The 20,342-nt window shown below is 44.4% G+C and overlaps 1 protein-coding gene across 2 annotated transcripts in view; it reads left to right on the forward strand.

The window, feature by feature from the left end:
- Positions 1-321: 321 nt before the first annotated feature.
- The window catches only part of PFDN1 (prefoldin subunit 1), a 33,451-nt gene continuing 13,430 nt past the window's right edge, over positions 322-20,342 (forward strand). Inside the window, exons 1-3 of one of the 2 annotated variants that reach the window (XM_074883572.1) lie at positions 322-421; positions 588-754; positions 15,611-15,695. In XM_074883572.1, coding sequence (XP_074739673.1) covers positions 389-421; positions 588-754; positions 15,611-15,695 — 285 coding nt within the window. In that variant the 5' untranslated portion in view covers positions 322-388. The remainder of the gene's footprint in view (positions 422-587; positions 755-15,610; positions 15,696-20,342) is intronic. The other variant, XM_074883573.1, reaches the window with a different exon arrangement.

The raw sequence follows: 20,342 nt of genomic DNA on the forward strand, positions 1-20,342 counted from the left end.
CTGTGCCGGTGGCTCGCAGGGTGGCTGCTGGGCTCCCCAGCCCCGGCAGAGCTCCCCCGGCTCGGGCAGGGCCGGCCGGGCCGCGGCAGGAGGCGGGAGGTGCGGGCACGGCGCGGGGCACGGCCGGGCTCCGGAGCCACCCAGGGCTGCCCGGGAGACCCGCTGCGGCCGGGCTCGCTGCCGGCCTCGCCCTCGGCGCCTGCCCCTCACAGCGGCCCCCGCGGGAAGACCCGCGCGGGCCCGGCCCGAAGGGGAGGCCTCGCCCTGCACATCCCAGCCGAGTGTCCCCGGCCCCCGCGGAGGGACCCCGCGGCACGCCCGGACCCGCGCATGCGCAGCAGGAGGTGCCGCCGCCGCTGCCCCCGCGCAGGCGCCGTGCGGAGACAAGATGGCGGCGCCCGTGGACCTGGAGCTGAAGAAGGTAGGAGCCGCTTTGTGGGGGGCGGCGCGGCCTTCCCGCGGCCCGGGGGGTGTCTGCCTGCGCCCCCTCCCCGCCCCTGCAGCCTGGGCTCCCTTCGGCCTCCGTCGCCTGGCCGCAGCCTCTGCGGGCCGTCTCTCACGGCCGCTCGCTGTTCCCTTCCCCGCAGGCATTCACCGAGCTGCAGGCCAAGGTGATAGACACGCAGCAGAAGGTGAAGCTGGCCGACATCCAGATCGAGCAGCTGAGCAAGACGAAGAAGCACGCGCATCTCACCGACACGGAGGTCATGATGCTGGTCGACGAGACCCGCATGTACGAGGGTGTGGGGAGGATGTGAGTACCTGCCCGGCTTTGGGGGGTGCCGCAGCGGCTGCCTCGCTCCCTGCTGGGGAGGACCTGGCTGCTGCGGGGGAGCCAGGCAGTGGCCCAGGGAGAACCCCCCAGCCTTTGTGTTTAAGAGGCCTCTAGGCAGCTGCCCTGGGCAGGAGGCTCTTCCCTCTACAAAGAACATGCCAGCTTTCTCTCAGCATGTTAATTTGTTTAATTTTTCTCATTGTCTTTCATTTTGACTTCCAGCAATCTGCCTGAGAATGCAGTGAGACTTACTGAGCTTTATCTCTTGGGGTTAGCTACCACCTGTCTTGAAGAAACACTAATAAATGCTATTGGCTTTCTGTGATTTTGCTTGCTGGCTCTGCTCCTGGTCATGATGGTCTTGTCTGCCATCTCTGTGAAGTTTGTAATCTGGACTAGCGGAGCAGCATTCTAATGTCAAACAGCATTTGTGAGAAGGCTCTCACAGATCTGTCCATCTTCAGTCATTTCCAATGTAGTTTACATAAGACTCCTTGGAAAAGCCCTGTGCACAGTTCATGTGCTCAGGCTTTGCTTGAATAAATGTTCTACAGGAATGCCCTTTGCAGTATCGTGCCAGGGAATGGATCTAACTGGCATTGCCTGGATTTTTTTAAACCCTTGGACATGGGCATAAAGCTTATATGGGTAGTCCCAGTGCATTCATAAAAATGTGCTTCCTTGTATTGGATGGCTGTCAAAAGAAACACCTTAAACCTGAAGTAATGTGTTTTGATTAACTTCCACAATGCACTGCTTCAGCAGCCTCTGATACAAGACCATACAAGTGGTTTCAAATCTGAAATGTGCTTACTTGATAAACATCACACTAGATTTCTGTGTTTCTGATTTGAGAGTGCTGTGATTTTTCTCTTGTCTCTTGTGAGTTGGGTAACACTGATGACTGGTCAGCTCGGGATGTGGTTTTGCGAAACACTGAATCTGCTCTGACTGCTGCCAGAAGGGGTGATTGTATTGACCTCTTCCCCACCCTGTGTTTAACCCATCTTCCTTGTGTCGAAGCGGACACGATCACGGGGCCAAGTGCCAGGATTGGCGAGCCAGGCCAATCTACAAGTGCCTGGATCCATCAGACCACGCAATCTCCAGACTGGGTGTAGGGAGGTGTCAGGACCAGGAAGCCAGGAATGGTGTGTAGTTTGCCTTTTGTTGCAAGTTTTCAGATGAAGTTGTACCCAGGCTAATGGAAATGTTCAGCATGATGGAGTCGCCTTCTTGGCTCCTAGTAAATAAACTTTTCCATTTAGGTGAATTAAATGGTGGGTTTGTGTGGGGATGCTAGTGACGGGTACCTTAAAAGGAGATAGATTTTTGTCCTTTACGAGAGGTGACTGGTTTGACCTGGGCGGGCTGTAGGCGTAGCAAACGCTTCTGTTTAGAGTAGTCGTGAGACCACTCATAAGGGTTTTTTCTGTTTGGTTTTGTCACAGAGCAGACAGACGAAGAGTAGAAGATAATTCTGGAGTCAACAGGTTTTTTTAAAGCTTTTTTAAAATTGGAAAGTACAGGATACTTCTCCTATATGGAAATTTCCTCAAGAAACCTTAAAAATGTGGGTGTATTGGTCTTTATCATAAAATATTCCTGCTTGTGAATCAGATGTGGGTAGCAGACGGTGTTTTGGCACTGGCTGAAATGCATTGTCCTGCTTTCTGCTTCTACCTTCCACTTCAGGAGTAAGAGATGCTTACCTTCTTTGTGTCCTAAACCATTTACACTTTCTCTGTGTGGAGCAGCTGCAGTAGTGACCGTCTTCTGGGGAGTCGTCTTTTGCTTACCTTTCCATGACCAGACAGGGTGGCTGAGGTATGGCAGGCAGTTCTCGCTCGTCAGGGATGGCAGAGGCGCCATCAGAAAAATATTTGCATTATGACAATATTTAAAAGCTGAACTTTTCATGGGCTTTGTTGTACCAGTCGCTATGCAAACATAGATTGAGAGCTCTTCTGAATACTACTCATTCACTTCCCCACCCCCCCTGCCTTGGCTCGATACGGTATTTCTGTGAGCTCTGCCTGTGCTGGCCGTGGGGCTGAAGGCTGCCTTGCCAACTGGCAATAATGCTCTGGTATGACCTGTGTCACTCCCTAGTCTGGAGAACATGCACCAAGGACACGAGGCTCTTCCTGGAGTCCACTCCAACCCCTAGTTGAGAATTTATTGCTGAAATCTGGGCTTTTAGCAAAGCAAGTAAAGCAGCCCTGGAGCAGGAGTTGAAATACAAGGGCAGGCTGGCATCATGTGTTCCACTGGAGACCAAAGGAGGTCGTCATTATGGTTCTTCTGGATGTATAAGCTATGTTCTGTTAACTGGAATTGCAGATTTTTTAATTTGTTGGCGTCATTGGTTTGCACAGATGTGGGAGTTCAGCCACCAAAGGGCTATATATGATGTCTCAATTTCTTTTGCATAGCCTGGCATGTAAGTGTTAGACCTCCAGTGGGTTTCAGTTATCCAGAAAGGGTGAAGGTCTGAATCACTGTTAACTGATTATCGGTGATCTTCTGACAGCTTGTTTGAATAGCTAAATTCTTTGAAACTATTTCTGTGCTCAACTCTTTCTTCCATCCCCCCCTTCCTTTTTTCTTCTTTAACCCATTTAAGCTGCTACTTAGAATCTGGCTTGTGATAGAGTTTCTCTGGCTTTTTTTTTTCTCCAGTTTTCGTGGTTTGGGGTGTGTGCAGAAGGCTAGTGCATACACTTCTGTAGGATAAGATACTCAAGGCCTTCACGGAGTTTGAAGGCTTAAGGAACTGTGGTGATGTTCTGCATCCTGGGAGGAAGTCTGCCTAGTTTGGTACTCGCTTCTGCACTACTTGGAAAGTGGTTGTGCGGTTTTTCTTCTCTGAACCCGTATCTTGAGCCTCCTTCCTTTTTGAGGCTTTCCCTGCACTGCTGGCAAATGTGAAAGTCTGTTTGTCATCCAACTTGGTCTCTTTTTTTAAAAAAATACTGTAGTGTGTATAACATGTGGAGGTCTTACTGGCCTCCACATGTGGGGCTCAGTTTACGTTTGCTATAGCTATTTTTGGTTTGACACAAGAAATGTCAGTGCCACATAGTATGAGATGATGAATTGCTGTGTACTGTACATATCCGTGAGGCTGGGATATCATCTGAGGGGTGGCATCTTGCCAAATACATTTCAATTCTGTTACTTCATGTTCTTTTGAAAGGCCTGTTACGTAGCCTGAGACGACTACCACTATGCTGGACTTCTGCTTAAGCTATTTGTGAACTGATATCATCATATTTCTTGAGAACTATGCTGAAAGTTTAAGCTTCAGAATTCTGTCTGAATATTTCAGACCTTTCCCTTCACATTCTTTTAACCCATAACCTGGACAATTATTTACAGAAGAAAAATGTCCAGCACTTGTGCTAAGCACAGTGAGGAGAGCACTGTAGTTTTTCATGCCATGCCAAAATAGATAGTCAGTTTTGGTTTGATATTGCTTTATTATAAGTTTACTTCTAAAACAAATGGGAAAACATTTACAAAAATGAAGTATAAGACAGTAAAAATCAAGCAAATACTGTAGCACAAATTTATGTTTCAGGTTTTCTGTAAGTCTAGTTTTATTATAGCTGTCCCTATAAAATGACTTAGTGCAAGTATAGTATTTTATGGCGACAGCTGTAATAATATGATTTTGACTTTTTTTTTTTTAAGAGTGGTTCAGATTTTTGGTGGCTGAATCATACACAAGTGAAACCCAAGAGAGGATTAAATGTTCTTGATCATTCCTGGGATTTAAATCCATTCCTGCTTTTATTGTGATTCTTGGTTTTATTTGAAAATGAGACATCATAAATCATTGTGAGCTCTTTCCTGAACCCCTGAAGACAGCAGTCATCACTTGATACAGCTGCAGTAGCTGCATTTTTACTTTTTGTGTGTGTATGAGATTGGTGTTCGATTCTACCAGCACAGACCACTGCAGAATATGGTAGCTGTACTGTGCTTCCCACTCACATTTCAAAAAACTCACGAAGAACTGAAGGACACGCAAGGCTTAATCTTTATGGTTTGCTTACTAATTATAGGCTGGTCTGTGAAATCTGAGTGGCTTCTCTATGGCCCATCTCCTTGGGTGATGCTTTGTGCAGAGCTCAGCGCTGAAGCCCAGCTGCTGAGAAGCTGACAGGTGCTGCAATACTTAAATGAATCCCAGGGACAAGCGTGTTGCTATCAGCCTCTGGTCAATATGTAGTTTATAAACTTGAAGCTCCTCTATCGAGCTGTTGAAAAAAGGGAAGATCTTATTTTCCACAACAAGTCTGGTGTGTCTACTAAGTACAATCCGGCACTGAACTGCAAAGAAAACAAACTTTGTGTTCAGCTGCTTGCTACTTGACCACTGTTTATGCTGCATGTTGACCAAGACAGGGGTGTTGGGAGATGGTGCGTGAGGAATCAGAGGCTACGTGGTGTGACCTGTGCATAAGCCATAATGTTTTCCATCACCCAGTTGGTTTTTATTTCAGGTTTTTCTCTATTTTGAACTACTCATTTTTGTTGCAGCCTGAGGAGTGTTCTTCACAGTGTTATGTGTGAGTGGGCCTATAAAAGTTTGTAAGATCTTTTTAGAGAGCTGACACAGAAAGCAAAAATCAAAATGATGCACGCAGGGGTAGTGCAGCAGGAATCTGTAGAGGTGCCTTTCACTTGAGCAGTGAAGTAAGGGGCAGCAGTTGGTTGTCATCCTCTTCCTGGCTGACCAGGAGTGAGAGGAGCACAGCTGGTCAGTGGGCTTCATGGTTAACTGCTGACAATGGTGGGACACTGGGAGTCTGGACTCCTGGATTCTGTTCCAGATCGGGAAGGGAGCTTGTTCTCTTGGGCACAGGCTCCTTTTCCAACTTGACATCTGCTGATTTCTCAAACGAGCTCCCTCTGCCCTTCCCCCACTTAGTTCTTGAACTTATTCCTGCTGCCCTGGGCCGCTCAGTTGTAATCTCCTGGATATCTTGGTCCAGTTATAGCCCTCCTGCGCTGCTGTTCAACATAATTTCTCCATGCAATACTGAACCTTCAGAGAAGAAAAGATTTTCATGGCTTGCATGCAAGATGTTTATCTGCCCAGGTCAAGGAAACAGCTGTATTTCTTTAAAAAATCAGCTTTAAACAGAGAACTGGTGTAGAATGGGCATATCTGATAAGTTGGTATTTGTCAAATGTAGAAGCAGCAGGAAAAAGGGTCTTAAAATAAAAAAAAATAGCTGATTAAAAAACCTTAGGTTTTTTTATTTAGCCCTACTTGAACTAAACCTGTTAGTTATAGTCCCCCCCACCTACTCCACATGCATTGTGATAGAAGATTAGTGATACAGCTCTTACTTGAGCTTGTCTCCCTTGCCTGGAAACATTTAACTCTTTAGGAACACTTTTCTGTTGGGACTAGAAGCATAACATTCAAACCTGTTACATTTGTCTTTCCTTTGTCCCTAACTTTTTCTCTGCCTGTTATAGAGACAACACAGAGGAAGGAGCTACCTGAGTAAATGTAAATGCCACGAAATCTAAACTGAGAAGATAAGGGTCAGAACAGAAACAAGCTGCTCATACAGGCTGCTGTTGCTGGAAGAGACAGTTTGATCTGCTGTGATCCATCAGCAATGTGCCAGAGCCTTCAAGAAGTCTTGTACTTGCAGGGCAGCATTTTGGAGGTCAGACTGTTGTGGGGAGTGAAGGCTGTAGTAAGGCACCTTCATTTTGTCCCTCACTCCAGGAAGAGGAAATCTGGGGTCTCTTGCAAATGCAACCCAAGTGTTGCTTCAGTAGTACAGACTTCTCTTGCATGCGTGCTAGACAAGTACTAAATTTTTTGGGGAGCTTGAACTGCTCCTGCTTTAGTCACTTTGCAAATGACTGCAAAAAAATTATGGAACATGGCTGTCTTATTTCTGAAGTTCTCCAAGCACTTAAAATGTCACTCTGGTATTCTGAGACAGCAAGGAACTTCCATTTATTTTAGTATTTAGTGGATTTAAAGTACTGTATTTTGAGCCTTTTTCTCCCATTTCCTAAAGGAAATGTTGGAATCAAGTGTTCCCTGGGCATCCCTGGAATCCCTGGAGAAATACTGAATGCTAGAGCACTCCTTTCAGAACATAGGGCTGTATCTCTCGTTTAGTGCAAACACTTGAATTTGGCCTTCCTATGGCAGAGGAGAATGGCCGAATCACTGGACCAAAGAAGTACTTGGGAGAGTCCCTGTTGTATCCCTGTTCTGCCCTTCAGGTGTGGTGTCAGTGGATATCTAGCCAGCAGGGCAGGGTGTGACAAGGGACCCAACACTCAGGGCCCACAGCTGTTGGGTGGAGATGCCCAGAGTCAGTCTCTGACACATGTATGTCAGTGTAATATAGAAATTTTATGTGGAACAGCCTTAATACAAATGAGAAATCTAGGTCTGAGCATCTTCCAACCTAGCTGCCTGTTCAAAGCCTGAAAGAAGGATTCAGTTCATGACCCCTACATTAAAACACTGAAGTAAAATATGAGGAAACCAATCCTGTGGGGTGAGATTGCTGTTTTATGCAAGTTCAATACAGAGATGTAAGAACCAAAGTGCTGAACTCAGGAATGGTACAACTGCTGTCTTGAATTTTTATTTTTGTTTTCTCCAAAACTATTTGCTGAATTAACAGAATGTTTCAGCCAGTTTAAAAAAATAATAATAAAAAAATCAGGCTTTCTGAGAAAAAACTATTTTCCAAAACAACATATAGCCTTTTTGGTCCACAAATGCTGATTCTAAGAACTTTGTTCTTACTGATTGGGAAACAACAGCGTGATTGTTTTAGTGCTAGCTAATTTAACTCTAGTGTTCAGAAATATCTCTGTATTAGGGTTATACTTGAATTCTTTTGACTCGGTTATCTTTACATCCACTTCTGTGATGTTTGTTGCATTGCTTTCTTTGATGCTTTGTTGTAGCAGGATTTGGGATGTGCAGAAGCCAAGGCCCTGCTATTTAACAACCACAAGTCAGTAATTCGTCCTCATTTAGCATTTCAAAGGTTTCTTCAGGGGCAAGGCACAAAGCATTTGGCTTTTTTTCTTGCAACTGTGGATGGATTTACTTTTCAAAAGAGATGTATCCTGATTTTGCTGGTTTTCCTATATAGGTTCTTAGTGAAGAGCTGCTGCTGAGAAGAGCAAACATAAGTTTACCTGTCAGAGTATAGCAGTATCTCCATGTCACTTCATTTACTACTGCAAAGTTCACCTTTCTGATCACAGAATACTTACCAATAGAAAAAAAGGTTTTTTTAAATAGAAATTTCCTTAGGATTGGTTGACCAGGGTGTTTACACCAACATTTGCTTGGTTGTGTTTTTCTAGATGTGTGTTCATTTCATGTTGGGGGGGGGGTGTGTGTGATTTTTTTTTTTTTTTTTTTTTTAAATATTCTTCCTTAGGAATTTGTGAGGAATTCATAAAAATACAGGGGACATTAGAAATGAATCTTGACTTCCCATTATTGGAAAAATTGCTTCTGTTTGCCGCTGCTTGCAACTTTCAAATATGGTGCAACCTAGAGTGCAAAAAGTCTGTTTGAAGGGCATCTGCTAGTAGGCGTGCTGTAGTCATTCGAGTTTCCTTTGCTTAAATAAACTACAGGTCATCATTGCTACATACTAAAAAATTACATTAAAGCAAAATTAGAAGATAAAACCACTAAACCAGGGATATAGTGAGGAAGAAATATTCATAGAGATTTTTACCTCCATGAACTGCAGTCGTGTTTACACTGTCTTTCCCAGATGGTTTGAATCTCAAATGTTATTAATTCCTGTATGATAGAGAGGAGGCATTTTCTTTTTTTTTTTAAATTCCATTTATGTTGTTTGAGCCTTTAAAAAGAATTGATGGTGTTCTTTAAAAGCAGACCACAGTACTATATTATGATTTCGGGTTGTGCTATATTTAATACACACTTAGAGGTATATTCCTGCTTTCTTTTTTTAAAGAGCCAAGCACGAACAATGGTATAAATCTACCGTCTAGTTAAGTGTCTGGCAATGCAGAAACTGCTGTTTGCAAGCTGTGTTACTATCTTGGCTTGAGGTAATGTAATATGCTGTCGCTATTGGCAGATCAAAAAAAAAAAAAAGTGAAAACTCAATGTAAACATGGCCTGAAGTGCAGAACAAACCCCATTGCCCCTCGGCAGGGCAGGATGGACGAGCTGGGCCAGTCTGTGGAGAGGTTTGAGGAAGTAAACAGTGTGGCACTTCTTGTTCTCTTCCTTTAGCTCCTTAAAGTAAATAGCTTTATGGCTTACAAGGGTAACTTTTACTCAGATGAACATTTGTTGTGGCCTACATAAGATTTGCTTTGGATTGCTTCCAGTACTGCTAATTCTGGTCTCTGTGTGCTCCAGTGCTGTCAGGCTGTTTGCACAGGTTCTGCTCCCCACCAGAGGTGCTGCCAGCATGCTTCAACCCCTGTCTCCTTCCCAAACAGCTCCTGGTGCATATCCACCTCTCTGAGTGCAGTAGTAAAATGACACATGAACTATAAACTGCTGCTCCTGGAATGTATTCATATATAATCCTCCCAATATAAGCTGCAGGATTTGTTTTGCTTTAAGGTATGTGCTGCTTTGGCAGGGGGGAAGGGAGGAATAGTTAGGTTTAACTATATTGAGAGTGACCCAGTGAGACGACTGACCACTAAAATAAAAGCAAACATAGGAAAAGCTTCAACTCATCTGTTCCAACTCCAGCTGTTTCTGAACAAGCTCTAGTTAAGGTATGTGATCTGTTGAATGGGAAATTCAAAATCAGACTGAAAAATGTGAAACCCTTAGACATGAAGGGTGGCAGCACAAACTATAAATAGTCATGATTTTCCTTTTTTTTTTTTTTTTTTTTTTAAATATTGCTTCCTTGTCTTGTTTGGAACTGGGTAATTCATCTAGGATGACTAAAACTGGAATTTGCTGGGGTATAAGCACTGCCTGTTACGAACTGCATAGGGAATTGTTTACAGAAGCATAAGTAGACCCCAGGAGGGTGGAAGGGGACTACTGGGTGCTTGCAATTGTGCACAACCAGCTCCTGTTCAATCAAGCTAGATTGCTTGGGATCAGCTCACTGGAAGCCTCTCTTCCATTGGCTTTGAACAGTACTTAAAATGCAGTAATCCCCTATTGAGTATGCTCAAAGCCCGAACAGCGGTGCAAGTTCAGAATTAAAAAGCATCTTTAAATAGATGAGGGCATGACTGGGCTTAGCCCAGCTTTTTCTCATGGAGTAGTCTAATGAAAACGCTTGGTTTCAAGGAGCAAGATACTCCATGTAAATGACTGTGCTGTGTTATAGCACAGTGTGTAAGGTATTTTTTTAGAAAAACAATAAACGCGTTAAAATAATGTTATGGCTTTGTACAAAGTTGTTTTCTTTTCAGTATCTTAAATTTTTGTAGAGAGTTTCCCAAATGCAATGGGAACCATAAAGCTGGAGTTATAATGACCTTTTGTGTGAGCTGGGAGCACAGTTGAATGGATTTTTAGGTCTGTCATTCATCATTATTCTGGCAAAATAGCACTGGAGCATTCCTACCTGTAAAATCGTCTCTCTCTGAGATTAGGCAGAGGGATGTATCTCAGTGTTAGGCAGGGGAAAAGCGAAGGCTTCCCCTGGTACCCTGCGCAGGTTCTTGCGGTGATCTACGTGGACCCAAGTGGGAAGAGTCGCTCTGCAGACTGGCAGAAGGGAGCCATGGCCTGTTGTGTGGCTCCTTCCCTCCTGGTTTTAACAGTTTAATATGACCAGCCTCTTGCACGGGCAAGCTGTGCAGGAGAAACACCTGAACCATGTTCCCTCACCAGAATGGGAAGAGGAGAGAGCGCTTGCGTCTGGGACAGATGCCTGCCACCAAACATTGCAGACATAAAGGCTGAAGTTGGTTGCAGTTGCAAGTAATTGAAAGTAGGGGTTCTTAATGGAAAACCTCAACTATGAGCATCACTGGTACTCCACCTTTAATAACTTTAATGACTTGTATGTCATAATGAAGAGTGGCGTGGGCTGAACAAACATCTCCATAACCTCACTCATTAAGACAAATCTTTCAGTATCTAATATTATGTCTTAAAGTCAAGAAAACGGTACATTTTGGTGCAAACAGACTGAGTTATGGAATTACTTATGCTGTACGAACATCACTTTGTGGGTGTGTACGTGTGACACAAAGATGTCAGATGATGAAGTTGACAGCATTGCTGACCAGCCTGACTAGAGCCTGAAGACCATTTTGACCCAGACATAAGGGAGTGCTGTATAAACATTGAACAAATGGGCACCATATCTAGAAATTTTCTAACTGGGAAGGGGCTAAGAGATCCCTTCAGAAGGAAACAAGCAATGAGTCTCAGAGTATATAAACCACTTTCTCTGCCTTAGGGAAACAAAAATCCCGATGTGGAACTAGCAGAGGAAGGAAAATAGAAACAAGTGGGAATATTTAGAGTGTAGTTTCTCTTTCAGTTCCCTTGTACTCTATTTTTGTTCCTTGTATTGCACTTGAGAACCAGCAGTCACCAGGAGACTGGAGCGCGTAGGTACAGACGATTTGCAAACACTTCACTCTTGTTGGCAGCCCAGGTTTGGCTGAACATTGCTGTCCTCGAGGCCCTCACTCCTCTGTAGCTTTGTTTTCTAATTTTCTGTGTTTTGTTTTGAGTTTCTACCTTTATGGACACTTGAAAAACTGTTAAGTATCTGGAATAGGGCAAATCCTGCTCTGTTCTAGGGAATCCTAGCCATTCCCTTTGAAATGGGTGGCCAGCTGAGGTTTGTTGAACTTGTCCATTCTGACCCAGACATTTCTGGTGTTATTTAACAACAGTGAAAAAGTTCCTGTGTGAAGAGGTGGTTGTTACTAAGCTTTGTAATTGCCACTGTGGTGCTGAACACTTTTCTGAATCATTGTTTCATGTTTGATAGTGTAGGTGTCGTGTTTTACAGATGTATTAGTGTGTGCTGTGACACTTCACTGAGAGAAGGCGGACACGAGTGAACTCACTTATCTGGAAGAGGATTTGGTTTGCTGCTTGTATTCTGTGGACTTAAAAATACTTAAAAGCCATCCCTGTTCAATGCACAGATTCTTGGAGCCTCCTACAGTGGCTCTGGCAGAGTGGTCTGTGGAGGTAGCTCTTTGGTGCTGATCCGTGCCAAGGGGTTGGTGTTAGTCATGTCATCTGCCAAGCTCAGCATCGCAGAGCAGAAAGTGTCTCCTCGGGTCTGGGATGCGGTGACTGTAATGTGGGGCCAGTTGTCAGCTGGTGGTGTCCCTCCAGGCAGTGGATGAAGTGCATGTGTTTGAAAGGCTTGTTCACAAACTCACTCAGGGAACAACTGAGTCCTCAGAACCTCCCATGGTTCTTTCATGAGCTTAAAAATACCAAGTTGGTGTTTTACTTAGGGCAATTGAAAGAATGAAATCCAGATTAAATTTAAACTCCGGTTTATTGCAAGTGCCCTGCAGCACCTCTTGCCTAATGAGCAGAACAAGCTTCTGCTTTTCCCAAGTGCTGCCATAAACCACATTATTTCCTTAGGTAAAAACTTTGGCCAAGCTCTCCATAATGTGTGCATCCCAAGCTAGAAGCTAAAACACTGATGAGTTTTTTTTTTCAGCCCTTCTTGTGTTGGAAAATGAAGCCACAGATTTAAAAAGTTAACTGTGGATTTGGATTTATAGCTTCAACTTTCAAAAAAATGGGTGTTGACAGCTTATGCAGCAGCACCTGTGCGCTTTAGGCTGAGGGCTTGATGGTCTTGTAGTAGGGAATTAGAATGGGTGGCTTGAAGCTGGTGCTGGTGAAGACCTTCTGAAGGATGCTGCTGGCCAAGTCAGGGATGTTTGATCTGCTTCTGAGCCAGTGTGTGAACGGACACAGGTTCCAGCCCGCTATTTTACGGCAAATAAAATTGGGGTGGTTGTATTTGTGCCCAGCTGCCCACATAAGTCTCGTCAGTGCTAACTTCGGCCATCCAATTTTAATTTGCTGTCACATGTCTGCCAGAGTATTGCAGGAGGGTGGAAGGGAGGATATTTTCCCGGATGACTGCTGGTGACATTTGCAGAATAGAAGTGAAGTCAGCCGCTTGTTTGTTCAAAGGTTTTAGTGCCTGTAGTGGTTCTCAGCCAGCCAGGATTGCTCAGCGCCTGGGACCTTCCCAGCTGCAGCATGGGGGAAAATTGATCAAGCTGTGCTGGTGTTTAACTTTGTTTCTTAGTCCAGGTGCATCAGTGAAACCACAATGATCAATCTCGCTATACAGTTTGGGGGAGCAAGTGGGAGGGTATCCTGTTCTTCTTCGCTGCTCCCACAGAAAAAGGAAGTAATTAAGAAAATGTTCATACACACACGGGCTCAGGGAAGCTGTGACGTGGGAAAGGACTGATGGCTTTGTTTACTGAGGGCATCTTGCAGCTTTTTTTTTTCACTAATGGCAGCTACTGCAGAAGCAAGGCAAAATTTTAGTCTTCACCCCAAAATCTACAGGGGCTGTGTGTGTGAAGACTAATGTTTGTTTCTTTTGGTATTGCAGGCTCAAGGTAAGAGAGTCAGAATGACGTGGTTGCTGGTTGTCCTCAAAAGTAGCTCCTCTCTGGCTGGCTCTGGAGGCTCTGCATCTAATAGCAATATAAATAACTTCTCTTCCCTAGAAGGGTGGTCATGGACTTGATTTTCACAAGACTGAGCAAAACCTGCATTTTATTTCATCAGGCTCGTGTGTGCTGGGACCTGAAAACGCTACCACTGTGTGAAAGTGGATTGCGGAGCACCTAATGGAAAGGGGGGGGTTGAGGAGACAAGAGAGTGTGAGTGAGCTGTGTTGTAAAGAACAGGAGCAGATACAGAACAAAGATGACACCAGTAATAAACATGAGCTGAGACTGGGAAGAAACGAGGAGAGATTTGAGAAAATTGGAATGTAAGAGATATAGCGGAAGTTACTGTAGAAAAGAGGAGGTGAAGCGGATCAAGGGAGAGAAGTGGGAGAAGGAGGAGGAGGTGATTGCTGAGTGCAGTTAATAGCAGCACCAAACAGAGTTTTAATCTTGAGTTATAATTAACTGCAGTTCTATTCCCATGCGTTTCAGGAATGCATGTGGCAGGTAGTTTTCCTTTTGGCTGTTGCGTTGCTGATGCAGAGTATGCTGGGTTTCAAGCCAAGCAGCAGATCCGCATTTGTGTTTACCAGGCCCTGAGCAAACACGTTAATAATGCCATTTGTCATGGGAGATGGCACTGCAAACTGATTTCAGATTTTTCTGTAGCAGACGGGGAATTCTGCCCTGTCTAAAGCTGCTCATTTTAACTGTTCAAGCATGAGCTCTTGTCACCTGGCAGGAAGACATTGACCCTAGTTGGTGCTGGAGGGAGACCTTGACCTCGTTGGTATGACCCGTGGAGGCTCCTTCTAAATCCCTTGGGGGACTTTCTAAGTAGGGAAGGGGCGAATCTGTGGCTTGTACATTCTTTATGTCTGGAAGGATGAAAAACAACTAAGAAAGGTTCCTAAAATTCATTTGAACTTAGTTGTCCTTTACCTATTTGTGGGATGCCAGTGCCATGTGCTTTGGATGCTGGTGCTCCTTAAGAGGCTCTTCTGAGCAAGTCAGGCAGCTTTTTGCATGCTGGTGAGCAGAATTGCTGTGACTGAGATGTTATGGGTGCATCTTTCAAATCCTTTTGGCAATTAAAAAATGGGACAAGTGGAAACCGGTGGCTGCAATTTCAGTTAAAAACAACCACTTCCCACCCCACAGAAAAAGCCTCTGAATGTTGAAGGCATGGGAATTCAGAGGTGAGTGAGAGCATGTGTTAAAGCCAAGCTCTGAGCTTGGCAGTGGGAGCTGTAGAAGCTCAAGTAAAGGCAGGTGTACCGTGGCTCTGTGTTTCTGGTGGAGGCACCTGTCTCTATCATCAAATCACAGAAGGGTTTTGGTTGGAAGGGGCCTTCACACATCATCCTGTCCAACCCCCCTGCCATGGGCAGAGGCATCTTCCACTAGACCAGGTTGCTCAAAGCCACGTCCAACGTGATCTTGAACGCTTCCAAGGCTGGAACAGCCACAGCTTCTCCGGGCAGCCTGTCCCAGTGTCTCACCACCCTCACTGTAAACCATTTCTTCCTTATGTCCAATCTAACCCTGCCCTCTTGCAGTTTAAAACCGTTGCCCTTTGTCCTGTCATGAGAGCCCCTGGTAAAAAGTCTCTTTCTGTCTTTCTTATAAGCCCCTTTTATGTATTGAAAGGCTGCAGTAAGGTCTCTCTGGAGCCTTCTCTTCTCCAGGCCGAAGGACCCCAACTGTCAGCCTTTCTCTGTAGAAAGCTTTGTTTTTATTATGCAGATTTGTTTAGTTTGTGAGCACTAAAATGGTAATGAATGGCTTTCACTGGTTGAAAGAGGTTTCCTTGACTATGCCATCAGCTGATTTGGATCCCTTTGAAGGGAATGTGATGACAGACTGCCCTTGCTAGCTGTGTGCAAGAGCTGCTTTCAGATCATTCAAGGACACTGAATGATAGAGGGAGATCTGTGCATCCATTTTCTTCCTCCCAGATTACGGGTGAGATTAGTGAGCAAGCCTTTGAGGCCAGCCTGGTGGTTTGTGTGAGCTATGGTAGCAATTTCTTCTGCCTCTGTCCAGAACGTGCAGGTGGAGGATGAACACTTTGGCAGAGGTCACTGTAGTTTAACTCTATGTGCAGCTAGGTGTACAACAGATGTAAAAAAATACCCCAACAGTTGTCTGTCTCTTCTTTTTCACTTGTAGGTTTATTCTTCAGTCTAAAGGAGTGATTCATAATCAGCTCTTAGAAAAACAGAGAATAGCCGAAGAGAAAATTAAGGAATTAGAGGTAAGTTTTTGGCAGGTAATGATGACGAAAGCAGAACATTGAAGTCAACAAGATGCTGTTTGTTACATTCCCTGTTTTTACCGGGTACTTTTCATTCTGAAGGATTTTAACTAGGTGAAACATAGTGCCTGTTACAAGTAACCTACAAGTAATTCATGTCGCTTGGTTTCTTTGCTAGATATGCAACCCCAGTAGGGATTGGTTGTTCTGTGTGCTGATATGAAAACTGGGGGTGAGGGATTCAAATGAGATTAGTAGGAGCAAGGTTTAAAACTGGCAAAAGGTTGTTTATGTGGTTATTCACAGCAGATAGGTGGTGTGAAACTTTGCCAGTGCTGTGGATATTAAAAGTTTACACTGGCTCAGGACAATTGCACAAATTCATGGAAGAGAAATCCATTGAGAATTACCAAATATGTAGAAATGGCATCCTGCTCAGGAAGTCCCTGAGCTAAAAATGTCTGGAGGCTGGGAAAGTATGAGGAGGAAGTACCGAATACGCCTGCCCTGTCCTTACGCTCTGCCCTAGGCATCTACTTGTGGCTGCTGTTGAAGAGCGGATCTAGGGGGAGATGGGACTTTGTTTTGACGATGTGGTCAGAACACTTCTGTGTTCTTATGTTTATCTGGTTGGAGCATTCAAGGCAGAGAAGAATATCTAGGAAATACAGTGTCTGCGCAAGTTCCAGTGTTCAAACAAGTTATCTAGTGAATCTCGGCTGCATGTACAGCTACAGTTCTTCAGAGAAGATGCTCAAAATGTACTTTTCCAAGGCCAATACTGTATTTTTTTTTCCTAATGCCCCTAAAATATAATTAATACAAAACCCTGTTCCTTGGTTTTGGGGGAATGACAGAGAAAGCAAAGACTGAATTGTGTCAAGCTGCTTATCTCATCTGTTAGTGTTTTGGAGAAAGTGAATGTGAAGACCAGCTAAGTAGGGACAAGCAGGAATAACAAGTTAGTGCTCAAACCTGGCAGTTCTGTCTCTGTTGTCTCCTACTTACACTAAAGCAGAAGTAGAGTTTGTATTTGTTTTAATTCCTTCTTAAAACTCAGCTTGCCTGGGGAGCTGTAGGACAGGTAACATTACCATATGTTGTGTTGTCTGGAGTGTTTTCTGTGCCACATACTAAGGGGTTTTGTGTTTCTGGCCACAAGAACTTTTTCTGCACAGGGAAAGCAAGTACTCCATGGCTAGGCTATATACTTAGGCTGCTGTTAATGCAGACAAGGCGCAGTCATTTTTATTGTTATATGATAAAAGTGCTTGTATCCTGGCTACTCTGGAGCCATCCCAGATGCCAGTGGCTTTGCGCAAAGACAGCACTGCGACTGGGGTTGGAGAACTTTGTAGCTGCATGTCTGGATTTGGAAGTGATTAGAGTGTGGTTTACAAACTGCCCATTGAGTCCCTTACTGCCAGGTCCATGGGGCTGTGGTCAACTTTTTGAGTGCTTGTGCCCTTCAGCTGTGCATCTCAGTTTCTTCCTGTTCCTGGTGGGGAATGATCTTACCCCCTGAACTTTCTGATTGCTGAGTTCAGCAGAATGGGTGGAATTCCCCCCAAATTACAACCTTTGCCATTCTTAGACAAAGCTCCAGAGCTGGCTCCTTTGCAAACGTGTTTTTCTGCTTCATAGCTCCCTGTTGCTTGAGTCTCTGGTTATGGCCACTGAACTGAAGTTGCCAGCAATAGTGACTGTCTCAAAAGGTGGTGGGAATGAAAAGGTGGTTGCAACATGGGCTGTTTCTTCCTTTTAACCATGGGATAGTAGGGCTCAGATTGCCAAAACTTTAAAAGATTTATTTTAAGTGAACATTCAAGTCCATCTTTTAACTACTCTGCTTCTAGCTGGCTGGCAGTTTTGTGAAAATGATTTCCCTTAGACTTGGAATTCTCCATGGAAAAGGACAAGCTCTTAGACTGACAACTGCTGGAAACTGAGATTTCAGGGGAAATACCTGAGTCCAAGTCAGAGAGCAGTTATCAGAGGAGTAGGGGATTTTGCTGTCCTGAAAACAAGTTGTGACAGAAGCAGGAAAGAATGTGAAACTTTGTGACCTTGTGCTTCTACTGCATCATTGTAAAATAAATATCAAACCAAGATAGGTTAAACTTCCCTCCATCCATTATTAAAACTGGAAGGATTTTAAAACTTAGGTTTATATTATACATTAACTACCTTATTACTTACTCACATTTCCCACCTTTCATAGTTGAACCAAGCTGGTCAGAGTAATCCTCCAGTATCTATACAGTGTGGCTGATCTGGTTACTCATGTAGCGTGATCTTGAGACAATTATGCTTTGCTATTACAACACTATTGCCAGGGTATTGTGAAATGTGTAGTTTTGATACAAGCCTGAAGTTGAGAAATGCTCTCGCTGCTAGCTTGGTGCTGTTTGCAGAGGAGCACAGCACAGAGGGCTGAGTTCACTGCTGAGCTCTTCTGTAAATCCATCCAGCTGTATAGCAAGGAGACCTCCTGAGTGCTGACTATTTGAGAAAATGTGGGCTTTAAGCTGTTTCAGAGATGTGAGCTGGGTTTCCTGACATTCACAGCTGTCAGAGCGAACTTTGAAAACAATGAAGGGTTTTGCATCTGGTTTGGAAGCTTTTCTCCCCTTTCTGATAGTCTCCACTGCAGTGCACAATTGCAGTTATTCCTTGTCCCTCACTCTGCTCTCTTGGGTTCCTCTGCTATTGAAGTGGTGCATTGCCTTTTTCAAGGCAGCATCACCAAATCGATGTGATACTGCTAGTTTGGTCCTCCCTGCTGCTCATCGCATGGCAAAGCAGCAAGGAGAACCAGACCTGTGTTTGTACAGGGTTGTGAAAATAAGGCTTGGCTGGAGTACATATTGGACGTACTTAGCGAGAGGAACTGTGTTCTGAAAACACCAAAGGGGTATGGATGTGTATGAGGGGGTGGGTGCATAGCCTGTCAGTTACCCCGCAGAAAAAGCGAGGTAGCTTTACCCTTCTTGTTAAAGCTAAGGTATGAACGTGAGTACATATGTGTACGTATGCAGCATTCTTAACTTCACAACTTGTGTATAATCCTTTGGAATCCAAACAGACTGCTCGGACTTGCTGGCAGCATACACATGCCTGCTTAAATGCTGTGCCAGTGAGGCTTACAAAAACCTTCTTGAATCTTGCAGAGTGATGGCATAGGCTCACTCACATACTGGCATCGGAAGCGTCCTGCTTAGCGGTGGCGATTGGATTTTTCCAGTCCTGATACTATCAAATTCTTGTTGTGTTTCATAGTACGAGGGGTATGTGTTAAATCTATTTTGAAAGCATTCTAAAGGGATGAGCACAGACTCTTTTTAGCTCAGCAATGTTTGTGCAGTATTAGGAGAAAAACCAAGTAATGTTTTTCTTCCCTTGTTTTTAAGGAAACATGATATGTGAGGGGTGGAACAATGCTTTGTTTCAGGAAATGTTATCCGTTTCCATTGTGGGGCTAGATGGATTCTGTTTTTAAATGTGGCATTTTAAAAAGAACAAACTCTGTGATGTTATAAAGACATGGAAAATTGATTCTTCGTTAGGGGTGGAGAAAGTGATTATCGCTGTGTGTTTTCTCTGATAATATCTGATAGTCCCCTTCTATCCTGCTATATTCAGCATGTTTAGTTGTCAGGCGTTGTCAGACTAAATTGCTAAAAATAACAAATAAGGAGGAGGCTTTGCTGGGCAACTCTGTCTACTGTGTGCCACTGAATTTAGCTCCCTCATGAAAAGGGCAAAAGCAACCTGCAGCTTTCTGGTTGAATTGGATTTCAGTTTTAAACTCTGACCACAACATTGTTGTGTGCTTGTTTCCCAGGCAATTCTTTCACACATGTATGGGTGACTGAAAGTTTACTGCTGCAGAGATAAAGGGTTGGTTGTTTTCTTCTCACTCTCACATCACTCTCACATACAAGTGGGAAAGCTATACCTAAGCGCTTGATTTCTAATTCAGAAATTCTTCATGTAATACCTAAAATCCCATGTCCAATTGCCCTATCAGACACAGAAATCTTCTTTGCTCTTGTTCATGGTGGAGAAATGAACCATCTGCAATCAAACACTGCTGTGCGCCATGTTTAAAGGCTTAGATGGTGTTGCAGGGCTCCTTCCTGGAAAAGTCAAAAAGTGACTGCATTGCAGTGCCAGATGGTGACCAGACGTCAGAGGTAACAAGAGACTTCTTCCCTGGTGCTGCCTGGATGCAAACTTGCTCGTGCTGCAGCTTCCATTTCTCTAATCCTCTTTCTCTATGAGCTTTAAAATGGCTTTGCTGCAGCCCTGAGGTGTGACGGTGGTGCCCCCCTTCTCGATGAGTCGACCTGGGTGCCTCTGATGCTTGCCACAACAGTGTTTTCATACCCTGTGGGATCAAAGGTTTAAGCAGACGAGGTGTGGCTGGGGAGGAGTGCCAGAGCCTGGGAGTTCATGTTCTCTGAGCAGGTATGGCTCGGATGGACCTGCTTGGTGTGGCCGTGTGCCTCTGACGTGCTCCTGCAGCAGCTCTCTGGACGGCCCTTCGGTTTTTACGCTGAAACCATCAGCATGGAGGCCAACTCTGAGGGTGGCTTTAATGATGTGAAAACAAGTCTCTTGAGATTTGTGGTGCACTTTGCAGGC

The sequence above is a fragment of the Strix uralensis genome, chromosome 14 (genome assembly GCF_047716275.1).
Source record: "Strix uralensis isolate ZFMK-TIS-50842 chromosome 14, bStrUra1, whole genome shotgun sequence".
Classification (NCBI taxonomy): domain Eukaryota; kingdom Metazoa; phylum Chordata; class Aves; order Strigiformes; family Strigidae; genus Strix; species Strix uralensis.